General features: G+C 42.4%; 1 protein-coding gene across 4 annotated transcripts in view; it reads right to left on the reverse strand.

Annotated features, from left to right (window-relative positions):
- Positions 1–6,086: 6,086 nt before the first annotated feature.
- The window catches only part of CNDP1 (carnosine dipeptidase 1), a 48,472-nt gene continuing 41,968 nt past the window's right edge, over positions 6,087–12,590 (reverse strand). For 2 of the 4 annotated variants that reach the window (XM_005586440.5, XM_005586439.5), the window contains exons 10-12: positions 11,510–11,651; positions 8,104–8,251; positions 6,087–7,303 (exon numbers count right to left, since the gene is read on the reverse strand). In XM_005586440.5, the coding sequence (XP_005586497.3) occupies positions 7,237–7,303; positions 8,104–8,251; positions 11,510–11,651 (357 nt within the window). In that variant the 3' untranslated portion in view covers positions 6,087–7,236. The remainder of the gene's footprint in view (positions 7,304–8,103; positions 8,252–11,509; positions 11,652–12,590) is intronic. The other 2 variants (XM_074023027.1, XM_074023025.1) reach the window with 1 other exon arrangement.

Below are 12,590 nucleotides of genomic sequence, written 5' to 3' on the forward strand. Positions count from 1 at the left end.
TTTTCCATAATTTGTGATATGACTAGACACGATTTTCATCTGATTTTTCCTGCTCAGCACTTTCTGACCTTTAGAAATCTGTAAGTATATGTTTTTCACAAAATTTGGGAAGTTTGGGACCATTATTTCTCCAAATAATTTTATTTTACTCTGTTTCTCTTGGTTTCCAATTAAATATGTCACACCTTTTGATATTATATGCAGCTAACCAAACCTCTGTCCTCTTTTTCCATTATTTTTTCTCTGACCTTCAGGTTGATAAGTTCTGTTGATCTATCTCCCATGTTCCCTGATTCCTTCTTCTGTCACATCCACCCTTCTGTTAAAATCATCTCATGATTTATTTCAGATATTATATTTTTAAGTTCTCAAATTTTATTTTTTTCCTTATAATTTCTGTTTCTGATGAGATTTCCTATTTGCTTATTTATTACAGATGCATTTTCCTTTATGTCTTTAAGCACAGTTATAATAGCTACTTTGAAATTTTGTCTGCTGATTTGAATATCTGGAGTATCTTGATGTTAATTCTCATTAATTTTCCCATTTATTTTTATTATGACTCATGTTTTCTTATTTCTTAAATGTCTAGCAATCTTGTGGTTGTATCCTAGACATTTGAGAAATATAGTGCAGAGATTCCTGATTCTATTATGTTCCTCTGACAAGCATTAGAGGGTTTTTTGTTTCTTTGTTTTAACAGGTAGTTCCTTTGGCTGTATTCATACTCCAAACATTTTCTCTCCTTTCATGGGGAGCAACTAAAATCTCATATAGTTCTTTAGCCTTTGCTGAAAGGATTGAATCTGCCTCACACATGCATTGTTCAGAGATCAATCAGTGATTTAGGCAGAGTATGCTGAATTTGTTGCTTTTTCTCTGTTGATCTCTCCTTTTCAGAGCCCTCTCCCCTTACTTTTACCTGCTAAAGTATCCCTGAACTCTGCCTTCTGGGACTGAAAGTGGGATTTTAAATAAACTATAGATGGCTTCCTTTATTTGGTTATTATTATTTAAAATTTGAAGGAAGCGATGGTCATTTTTGGTGACTAGTCATTTTTGATGACTAATTTAAGTGTCATTTAAAGTTTCATTTCCTTTAAATTAACATTTTTTGTCATTCCATTCAAGTGCCTACTCACAATGGCAATAAGAATATGCTATGAACACTTAACCTCCCACACTAGAATTTTAAATCTGAGTTCTTTTCCAATGCTGTTTTGGTGAATTTCAGTGTGGGAGGTGAGATGATTTAAAGCTTTAGATTTTCTGTTATAGTCAAAGGCATAATTTATCTGACATCTTTGTTCATCCTGCATAAGGAATAACACTAGAATAATGTTTTTAAATAACATGTGTCCACATAATGACATTTTTTTCTTTTCAATTCTATCCAAACTAAAATAGCTCCGAAGTGTTTACTTATCATAACTGTTAAGAAATTATACTTGCCAGGCGTGGTGGCTTATGCCTGCAATTCCAGCACTTCGGGAGGTCGAGATGGGTGACCTCCACTTGAGGTCAGGAGTTTGAGACCAGCCTGGCCAGCATGGTAAAACCCCATCTTTACTAAAAATACAAAAAAGTAGCTGGGTGTGGTGGTGGGCGCCTGTAATCCCAGCTACTCGGGAGGCTGAGCCAGGAGAATCACTTGAACCTGGGAGGTGGAGGTTGAAGTGAACCAAGATCACACCATTGCTCTCCAACCTGGGCAACAAGAATGAAACTCAAGAAAGAAAGAGAGAAAGAGAGAGACAGGAAGGAAGGAAAAGGAAAGGAAGAGGAGGAGGAAGGGGAAGAAGAAGAAAAGAAGAGAAGATAAATTATACTTATTACACCTGCTATCACTTCTCTTCTACATCACGCTGGGAATTAAAAAGAATGCATCATTTTGTTGCTTCAGAAAATCTCCTGCATTCTTGTCTTTGTGTTTTATCAATTTATTAGGACTTTGGACAGCTGAGCAAAGTATAGAACATATCCAACCCAACCTCTGCCTTACAAGAACATACTTCTTAAAGAAGAAAGTTTTCTCAACATGGTAAAGAGGAAGATGAGCTTTCTTACTTGTTAAGTGCTCTGCAATATAGAATGTAGATGTTATATAGTTGGTCAGTGGAAGAGCAGAAGGAATATGTGCTACTGTTAGGACTTGGTTTAAGTTTTTCTGCGTTATGAAAGGCAATAGTATTACAGATCATTATCATAGTTATGCTAGATCTAACCATTGTACATTAAGATAGAAACAAGTATTTTATTTTGTCTTGTATAATCAAGACCTCAAATCATGATTTTTTAGCCATTACATATACAATTAATATTCAAACTTGATGTGAAAAATAATATTAAAAATGACAGATAACACTGAATTCATTTTAAAGTAGACATTTAAAATAGTATAGTACACTTTTTCTTTTTTTAAGAGACAGGATCTCCCTATGTTGCCCAGGCTGGTCTCAAAACTGGGATCCTCCTGCCTCTGCTTCCCAAAGTGCTAAGATTACAGGCATGATCCACCACGCCCTGTCATTAAAATAGTATAGTATACTGTCTACTAAACTAGATTGTGTTTAAAAGTCATTTGGCCCTCTCATGAAATTTGTTTGGGAATTTGTTTTTAAGTGAAGACAGATATCTGTAGAAGTGAGAAGCCAGATAAAATAGCATTTGTTTTCTTTGGTGAGCTTTCTCCTTACTCTGCTTCTTCTAAGAACTTTGTTGAGCATGCCTTAAGGGTCAGGTGCTAGGCTTCGTAATCTCCTCAGCTTAACTTCTTGTCACCTGCAGGAATGGCAGAGTAGTGTCATCTAACTCCGTCTTCTGATTGCTCAAGAGGAATCGTGTGTGTGTGTGTGTGTGTGTGTGTGTGTGTGTGTGTGTGTGTGTGACACATTCCAGTTTGGGAATGTTGGCTTCCCATTCAAAAGTGCTTAGGCCATCGTGAAAGCCACATCAGCGGGGGTGAGGGAGCCAGTGCAGGGCTCCTGGGCTTCTGGTTTGTGGCCTCTCAATGAAGGTGTGGCCCCTGGTAAGATACAAGCACTGCTGGGAAGCCTAACACATTGAACATTATTAGCTATTGATACCTCTGCATGGCTTGTTTTCTGTGCTTCTCCCCAGCACTAGCTGCTCCAAGAAAGTTTCAAACTAGGAACAACGTGAAGTGGAGAGCATAAAGACAAGTGAAGTCCAGGAAAGGTATAGCACACCTGGTAGGGAAGACCCCAAAAATCGCAGCTGCAGAGTCAAGAGGAAGTTGTTAGCAATCATACTGATCACCTAATGTGTGCAGCACACCCCACTGGATGCCTGAAATGCAGAGATTAGTAGGACATGGTCTCTGATATTATAGAGCTTGAAGTTTAATAGGAGGGAGAGAGATGCACAGAAATCATGAATGTGCATTGCAGCATGAGAATGGATGATATAAATGTTGAAATCATTCATTTCAGTGTTTAAAATGTTTCCTGATGACATGCAGTATGCCTGGAACTTTCAAGACACCATGATAGACAAAACAGACATAATCTCTGCCTGTAAAGATGTTACAGTCTAGCAGGAGAGCTGGCAGTTTTTAAATTGTAGAAATACAATCATACATCATTTAATAGGGATACTGAGAAATGTGTCCCTGGACATCTTCAACCACCCTAGAGTGTACGCACACAAGCCTAGGTGGCATAGCCTACTACACGCCTAGGCGGTATGATGTGGCCTATTGTTCCTAGGCTGTAAACCTGTGCAGTGTGTTCCTGTACTGAATGTTATAGGCAGTTACAACACAGTAGTAAGTATCTATGTATGTAAACACAGAAAAAGGTACAGTAACAATATGGTATTGTAATCTTATGGGACCACTGTCATATATGTTTGTTGTTGGCCAAATTGTCAGTATGTGGTACATGACTATGTATTTAACGACAATGATAATAAATGCTACAAAGAACTATGGAGACTATGGTAGCGTAATAGGGACACCTCACTTACTCATGAGGAATAAGAAAAACCTCCCCTGAAAAATTACAACTAAACCAAGATTTGAAGAATTATGTGGAGGGAGGGGTATTAGGGAGACCAAGGGGGTTGTAAGGGTGTTGCCGGAGGAGGGAGAGACTGAGAAGGCTCTGAGGCAGGGAAGCTCTTAGATGTTTGCGAAACTGGGAGAATTTGAAGGATGGGGTTGTCAGGGCATAGCTAGTGACAGCAGAGCAAGCCAGAAGAGTAAGCAGACAGCAAGTTGTGCAGGACTTGTAGACCTTCTTGGGATGTCAACAGACCATGTCGCCAGTTGAGAGCTTTAAGCAGGGTGAGAGGGACAAGCCAGCTGCAGCATGGCGCATCCAGTGAGAGGGGCTGTCGCGTAAGCAGAGACTGGTTAGGGCCTTCTGCAATAACCCAGCAAAACTTAAGAGCGTTGGCTTATGAGCTGTGCGAGGTGACAGTAGAACTAGAAGGAAGTGGTGGCTTTTGAGAAAGGGGCTGGACTGGCCTTGATACTGAATTGGATTGGAAAGAGAGGGAAGTGTGGAAGACAGTGCAGGGCTCTGCTATCAACTAGCCGATGGTCCACTTACCAAGGTAGGGAGCACCAGAGGGGAAACGGGCTCGGGGAAGGGATGGAAGTTTTCGTACTAGGTGAGTAGTTTCAGATGTGAAATGGGCAGGAAGATGGGTGGGCCTGGTTCTTAGAAGAGGGGGCTGGGCTGGGAGTCATGGGCATCTGGCAAGTACAAAGGCCAAGGAGTCCCCAGCATGAGTGTGAACAGTGAGAAGTGGCCGGGAGCAAGCCCTCAGGAGAGCCCTCGCTCACTCCCTTCTCCCAGCAGCAAGTAAGTGCAAAGCACAGTGTCACTGACCAGGGCTCTCGTGCTGTCTGGCGCACAATCACCAAAGTTTCCAGGCCAGTACGTTTTATTCTTATTAATACAACAGAAAGCCGGAAACATTCCCAGCTTCATTGTTTTCCCGAAGAGCACCTACTAAACCCAAATGATATTCCTAACCCCTAAACCTCATCACAATAGTTACCCTTTAATACACTACATCTACTAACAAAGCTGGATACATTGCCCTCCTCCAATACAATAAGTTCCCCCCCGAAGGGCATGTCACAATGTACCCCCAACTATACTGGGTGATCGTTTTTGTCCATGTGCATATATTTCGTCATTAAAATGTTAAAAAACAAATATTTCTATTTCTGTCTGCCTTAACTTTTTTGCCTCCGTATAATTGGTTAATATGTCTGAATAACAACTGAGTAGCTTTCTCTTATCCCTTTGAGTATAAGGAACTTGGAATATACTCCTTTCTGACTCCCACATCAGGGTAGGTTAACCACAGGGCTCAGAATTGAGTGGAAAACCAGGAGGGAAGAGCTGGGGAGACTCATGCTGACCCTGGGTGACAGAAAAACGTGGACTCTGAACTCTGGCAATCCAGGTTTGGAATATCCTAGATTTTACAACCTCCACAACTATTCATTCTCCTCCCCTTCTCTCCTGGCAGCAACGTAATAATTAACTGAGACACTGCTGGTCTCAGAAAGATTCAGCAGGAATGAAGATCAGCAAATACATCTTGTTGTTCGGTGACTTCTTAAATCTGATGGTACATTAGTCAGAAATGCTTACAGTGTATTTTATAATAAACTTTTGTTAATGGACTAACATGACGACTCTAAATCTCTCGCACTGTTAGTCCTTAGCTGCAATGCCAAATACATCAGGTAGGTTCAACAGAATCAAGAAACACCACGAAACCCTGCATAATTAGATGAGCACAAACTACGCTTAATAGCACAAAATACCAAACACCTGCCACCGTTCTGTAACGAGAGCTTGATATTCTATAGAATTGGAGATGTGGTGGCTTGAAGCCTCCTGCTTCCAAACCAAACACTAACTGGAATCCTTCACAAATACCCACAACTAGGTTGAGCCCTCAGTTGGGTCCACTTCTGTGACTAGAATCAAGGTGAACGGAATCACTGACTGCCTGCTCCAGTCCTTTTAAAGGTGGTACAGCACGTTTTTAAACTGACATCTCAAGAACCAACAGAGTGATGGAAAAAAGTTGGACACAAATGTGTTTTGCTTTGTTTTTATTTGGAGTCATAATAGAAAAAATGTTAATAAGCCCCTAAATTATTCTCCATTAATGTGATTTAAATCGTAAACTCATATTGATTTGTTTATATACACTCAACTGTAGAAAAATGACTTTGTTTTTTTGTTGTTGTTTATACCATCAAATCCAATCAAGCCAAACAAGATGGTTAACTAAAATGATTAATGAATGCAGCATTAGCTGATGGCTTTAAATTTAGCATGTGTTACTGATGTCAGGGTTGATTAGTTCTCTATCTAAAACTGATGCTATTAAAAGCTTTGAGCAATTTAGATGTTGTCATTGAGTAAAATTTCAATGCGGTGAGAGAAATTCTATCAGGATTAATTCTGCTATGGTGCAGCATGTGCACAGATGTTGGATAGAGAGAGAGTGGGCCTTTTCTGATGGGACAGGAAGAAGGAACGGGAGGCAGAGAAGCTGACAAGGTGGCATCAATCTCAGGAAAGGTAAAGAAGCTTGGAATGAAAAAACAATACTCATCTTTGCACAAGGACTCCCAAATGGCATACGGGTATGAATATTGATCATTTCAGCTTCAGAACTTTTCAAGAAGTGGGAAAAAATAAATGAAGGGAAGGCAAGAGGTTAATATAGTACCATGCTTTAGTAACTCCTCTGAAAATGAATCCACGGGGAAATCATTGTAGTCAGTGGTGGAGACCAACATTTTTATTAATAAGATAAAAGGAAAGAGTGGTAAAGCAAAGGCGATCATTGGATGGAATGATTATGTGTCATGAGCACTTGAGGACCTAGAAAGCAAACCGGAGTGATTATGCCAATCAAATTGCAAGGTCAGAGACATGCTAAAAGATTAGAAGGAATCCAATCCTGGGGCTATTGCACGGAACTTGGGGAAATCAAGTTGCTGCAAGTCGCTGTGACTTGAGGAAGGTGTGCAGTGGGGGACCTTAAACCATTTCCAACATCTGTGCCTTTGAAATATTTTATTATTGATCCAGATATCCCAAGACATTTTAAATGGAAGGGAAAATGTACTATACTAGACCCAAATTCTCTGGATATTTAGATTCCATCCCTGTCTAGGGATGTGGGGGAGGTGAATCTGTCAGTGGATCACATCAGACTAGAAGGTTCTTGTGATTAATGCAGCTGGGCCATCTCTAAGAAAAAGGCAGCAAATAATTTGGTTCCCTCTATGTAGTTCCACCTAAGAAGAGGAAAAACAGAGAAATGTTGTTACAATTTCCATTCAAATGAAGGAGGAAAAATATTCTGTCATTTAGACAGGAAGATTTGATGTTATAAATTCCATCTAAATTATTTAACATACTTCTGAGATCCCAGTATGAAAGGCACTTAGTAAGTTCCATGTGAAAAATGCATTATTATTATTAAGAAGATGAGAATCAGTCCTAGACTCAAATCTAAAAGTCAGTTTTCCTTGATTTCTTATCACCAACATGACATGGATATCAGGGTCGAACAATTTCTTGTTTCTCACTAGTCCGGGAGGCTAAAGAGATCTTGTAGTATCTGCCAGTAGTGCATAAAGCAAACATTCCTAAATGGCCTTTTTTGTTATGCACTTCACATTTGTGTTTCCTCGAAGTTCGGTGTTGAAGCCCTAACCCCTCAGTGTGTCTGTATTTGGAGACAGGGCCTGGAGGAGATGATAAAGGTTAAATGAGGTCAAAATGGGGGACCTAATCCAGTGGGGCTGGTGCCCCTATAAAAAGGGAATGAGACACCAGGGCCACCTAACCCCACCATGTGAGCACAGGGACAGCCAGGAAGACAGCCGGCACCCACCAGGAACCAAATGGGCTGGCACCCGATCTAGGGCATCCAGGCTTCAGAACTGTGAGGAATCAATGTCTGTTGTTTAAGCCCCCAGTCTATACAATTTTCCATTCTCACATAAATTGAACAGGAGGTCACCCATGTGTAGACCCGTGTGTGTGCAGTAAAGGAAGAAGAGAGAGGCACATTGCACAGGCACCAGCTGACCTGTTGATTTTCTCATTCTGTGAGTGTTCTCCATCATCAACAGCTCCCAGCGGAATTAGCACCACGCTCTTGTGGACAATCTCCTGGAACATTTTGGCAATTGGAATGGTGGATCCATCCCGGATCATATCTGGTTCTGTTCCAAACACTGAAACAGGAAAAGAAGGCATTTGAATAGGGTAAGGACAAGACCACCCCCAGTAAGCTCCTCAAGGGCAGTGCCTCCTTTACCTTCCTCTTTCTTTTTCCTTGTTAATCTTTCTTTGTTTTTACCATTAGATTTGGTGCCTGGGGTAAGGAAACCCCTTGATATCATGCAATTATATTCTAAGATAGACGCTAGAGTCAAGAAGAAAACTATGGATGTCTTCTTCACAATTACCTACTTCAAAAAAGATTTTAGAGCCAGGTGTGGTGGCTTACGCCTGTAATCCCAGCACTTTGGGAAGCTGAGGTGTGCGGATCACTTGAGGTCAGGAGTTTGAGACCAGCCTGGCCAACATGGTGAAACCCTGTCTCTACTAAAAATACAAAAATTAGTCGGGCATGCTGGCACATGCCTGTAATCCCAGCTACTCGGGAGGCTGAGGCAGGAGAATCGCTTGAACGTGGGACATGGAGGTTGCAATGAGCCGAGATCTTGCAACTGCACTCAGGCCCGGGTGACAGAGTGAGACTCTGTCTCTAAATAAATAAATAAATAAAATTGTAAATAAAAATTTTATTTTGAACTAATTTTAGAAAAGTTTAGCATTTAGAAAAGTTGCAAAAATAGTACAGAGAGAGCTCCCATCTATCTCTTACTCTGCTTTCCCTAATGTAAACGTCTTATGCAACTATTGCAAAATGATCAAAACAAGGAAACTGACAATGGTTCAATGTTGTTAACTCCACTCCAGACTTTCGATTTCACCAGTCTTTCCCTTTTTCCATTCCAGGATCTGATCCAGAATCCACACTGCTTTTTTATTATTGCTTCTTAGTTTCTTGTATGCTGTGGACGTTTCTCACTATTTCCTTGTCTTTCATGACCTTGACCATCTTGAAGCTTATCAGTTGGTAGTTTTGTAAAATATCCCTCATTCTGGGTTTGTCTGATGTTATCTTGTGATTGCAAGAGGTCATGCATGTTTGGCACAACACAAGACAATGTGCCTACCTTTATTGTTTCTTCATGCATTAAATATTATGAAGTGGGACTTCTTTGGATTTTTTGGTGACAGATATGCCAATAGCTGTACTATCACTCAAATATCACAATGTTTCTGGCAATTTTCAAAGTATTGCGCAAAATAGTTTTAACTGCTATCCTAGGTTTTAGAAAGAGATTATTTCAAACCTTCTAGCTTAGAGGACATGCTGCCAGTGATGCAGTGGGATGAAAAATGAAACAAAGAAACCAGAGAGAACATGTCACCTCTTCTTTACTCACACAGCAAGATGTGATGGATGTGAATCGAAGTAATGTATCTTGTTAGTAGAACCAGTTTAGCACACAAACAGACCGAAAGGTGTCTTATACATTCCTGAAAGGCTATTTCAGATTTATTTATTGTTGTCAACTGGGGTATTTCAAACGCACACCTCTCTTCAGCTGCCATTACATTTCTTCAATCCTAAAGTTTACTGGCAAAATACCTGCTAAGGTTGGGGGCAGCAGGAATGGTGATGGAAAGAAGCATGGCTCCCTGTCATGGACTTGTTCCCTAGTTTTCCGTGTCTGTGTCCGTTGTACTGATAAGCCCAAGAGAGAGAGTTAGTGCTTCAAGGAGATCTAGGCTTCCCTTTCCGGCTTTGCCACCATTAGCCAATGTGGCCTCAGGTATCATCTGTAATAGGATGCCATAGGTCTACCAAAATGCATGCCACTGCTTTTCCACCTAGCTTTTGGAGAGACCTAGAACTCCCTGCTTTGGGAAGAGCCCCCATTCTGCTATTGTTGGCAGGGTCCCCCTCCTGGTGCAGAAGCCAAAGAGACTGGGTGTCCCTGCTCCCTGATGCACAACCAGCACCCAAGTACACGCCCTCTGCTCAGCCCAGCACATGGCTCTACCCAGGACCTTGAAATGCATGGAATTAAAACAGGCACCACCAAAGAAGTTTGAAATAGAGCTGTGCTGCCTTCTGGGGAAGCGATGTGGCATTGTGAAGAGACCACCGGCTTTAGGGTCAGACACACTGGAATTGGGTTTCTCGTGTGTTTTGCAATTGTATACAGCGAGCTCATCTCCAGGAGGCTCCTGTGGAATCTCCTTGCCCTGCCTGGGGCTGTGTCCTCCTGGGTAATGCCGTGCTTGCATCAGCAGGCAGTCCAGCCATGGCACTAGTGAGAACCAGACCATGCACTAGCTAAAAATTAAACACCCAAACCCACAGGAGCAAGGGTCCATGGTTAAAAATTCTCAGGGGAGACCTTGTGTCCATCCAACGTCCACGCAAAGGCAGTCAAGCTTACACACGCAGGATAGGTGTGGCTTTCCGGGGATGCCCTGCCTGCGTATAGTGGGTCTCCTTTTCACCTTCCTGCCTCACTCTGGCCCAAGGCCATTAAAGTTCCAGTCTCTTTGTGACCAGGAAGAGCAGATCCCTGCAGGCCAGCCCAGGGTCTGCTTATTCACTCCCCTAGAGTTTAGCTTCTTCATTTTCAATCCTAAAGGATTCCCTCTGATGTCGTACAAGCTAAGCTGTGTTTTTTTGTTTTTCGTTTTTGAGACAGGGTCTCACTCTGTCCCCTAGGCTGGAGTGCAGTGGCATGATCACAGTTTGCTGCAGCCTTAACCTCCTGGGCTCAAGCCATCCTTCTGCCTCAGCCTCCTGAGTAGCTGGCATTACAGGCGCATGCTACCACACCCAGCTAATTTCTATATTTTTTGTAGAGATGGGGGGGGGGTCTTACCATATTGCCCAGGCTGGTCTCGAACTCCTGAGCTCAAGTGATCCTCCTGCCTCTGCCTCCCAAACTGCTGGGATTATAAGATTGAGCCATCACACCTGGCCTAATCTGTGTTTTGAAAGGATGTTTTTACATGTTGGCCAACATTTCTATGAGTTTTGTATCAGGGGGTTTGAAGGTTTTCTAGTGCATCATTTTCCCCAAAATTCAGGTCTCCAGACTTCAATTTGAGCACAGGTTTTGCCACTTGTGAGCTGGGCACCCTTTGGCAAAATACTTCATGTCTGTAAACCTGCATTTATTCCTCTGTTAGATGGGGAAGGCCACTGGGAGGATGACTTGAGATGGCGTGTATAGCGTGCCCTGCACATGACATGCATTCAACAATGTCCTCTATATTAAAAGGAGAGTTGATTTCTGAGTTTTAAAAGTGTCTGCTTTACCCACGGTCCCACAGGTACCACCCCTGAGTCCCAGTGCAGATTGGCCAGTCAGAAGATCTTAAGGTCCCACCTGTTCTGATGGCTCTTTTTGCTGCGAGATACTGGGTGTCGTTAACATTTGCGATCCATGGGTGTAGTCCTAGAGTCATGGAAACAACCATCTTGTTGGAACTATTTCTTTTGGAGAACACATCTTCAAGATGCCGTGTCACCTAAAAGGTGACGTTTTCAATAATAAGAGAAAGTGTCAGGTTATTCTCTCATACAGTTAATATAGTCTTCCATCAAGAAACTGATTAATACAGTTAATATAGTCTCTTCCATCAGGAAACCGAAGGCCCTAACCTGACACATGCAAGTGTTGTGATTTTTCCTTCACTCTGCCAAGGGGCGAGAGTGAGATCCTTCTTCAGTGCTGAGAGCAGGAAACCCTGGGCTGCACCCAGAGGGAGATTCTCCTCTATCCTCCTCCCCGCAATCCTGGCCCCAGCCCACCCCCTTCCAACCACAGCGTCTCACACACGGAGGTGCTGGAGCATTGCCTGTTGAAAGTGATGAAACCTAACACAGCAGGACTTCTCTTTTGAATCGTCCTCTTTTAGGACTCCTCAGTACCCTCTGAGTGATTTGGGAGCATTAAGCATTTGGAAATTTCCAAGACGTGGGAGCAACTCCGGGCTCAACTATGGAGGAGGCTCATTTCAGCCTCATTCTCTCCCCTCCTGCTCTTTTCTCATTGTTACTGTGGAGAGCCTCCCGGGAAGGTGCCATACTCAAACTTCTTCCATTAATTACCTCAACACACATTTACAGAACATGTGTCATGTCCCAGAGACTGTTCTAGGTGCTGCGGATACAGCTGTGAACAAGACAAGGAAGGCCCTGCCCTCATGGAGTTTATATTTCATGAGAAAAAGGGGTAGCACCTCCAAAAAGAAGGAAGGGGAAGGAGGAAGGAGGGAAAGAGAAAAGGAAAGGGAAGGGAGGGAGAGGGGATAGAGAGGGAAGGGGATTGGGGAAAGGAGAAGGAAGGATGGAAGGAGGGCAGGAGGAAGGAACAGGAGGGAAGAAAAAGGAAAGGGGAGGAGAGGGAAGGGAAGGGAAGGGAAAAGGGAGGAAGGAGAGAGGGCAGGAGAGAGGCAGGGAAGGAA

The sequence above is a fragment of the Macaca fascicularis genome, chromosome 18, assembly GCF_037993035.2.
Source record: "Macaca fascicularis isolate 582-1 chromosome 18, T2T-MFA8v1.1".
NCBI lineage: Eukaryota > Metazoa > Chordata > Mammalia > Primates > Cercopithecidae > Macaca > Macaca fascicularis.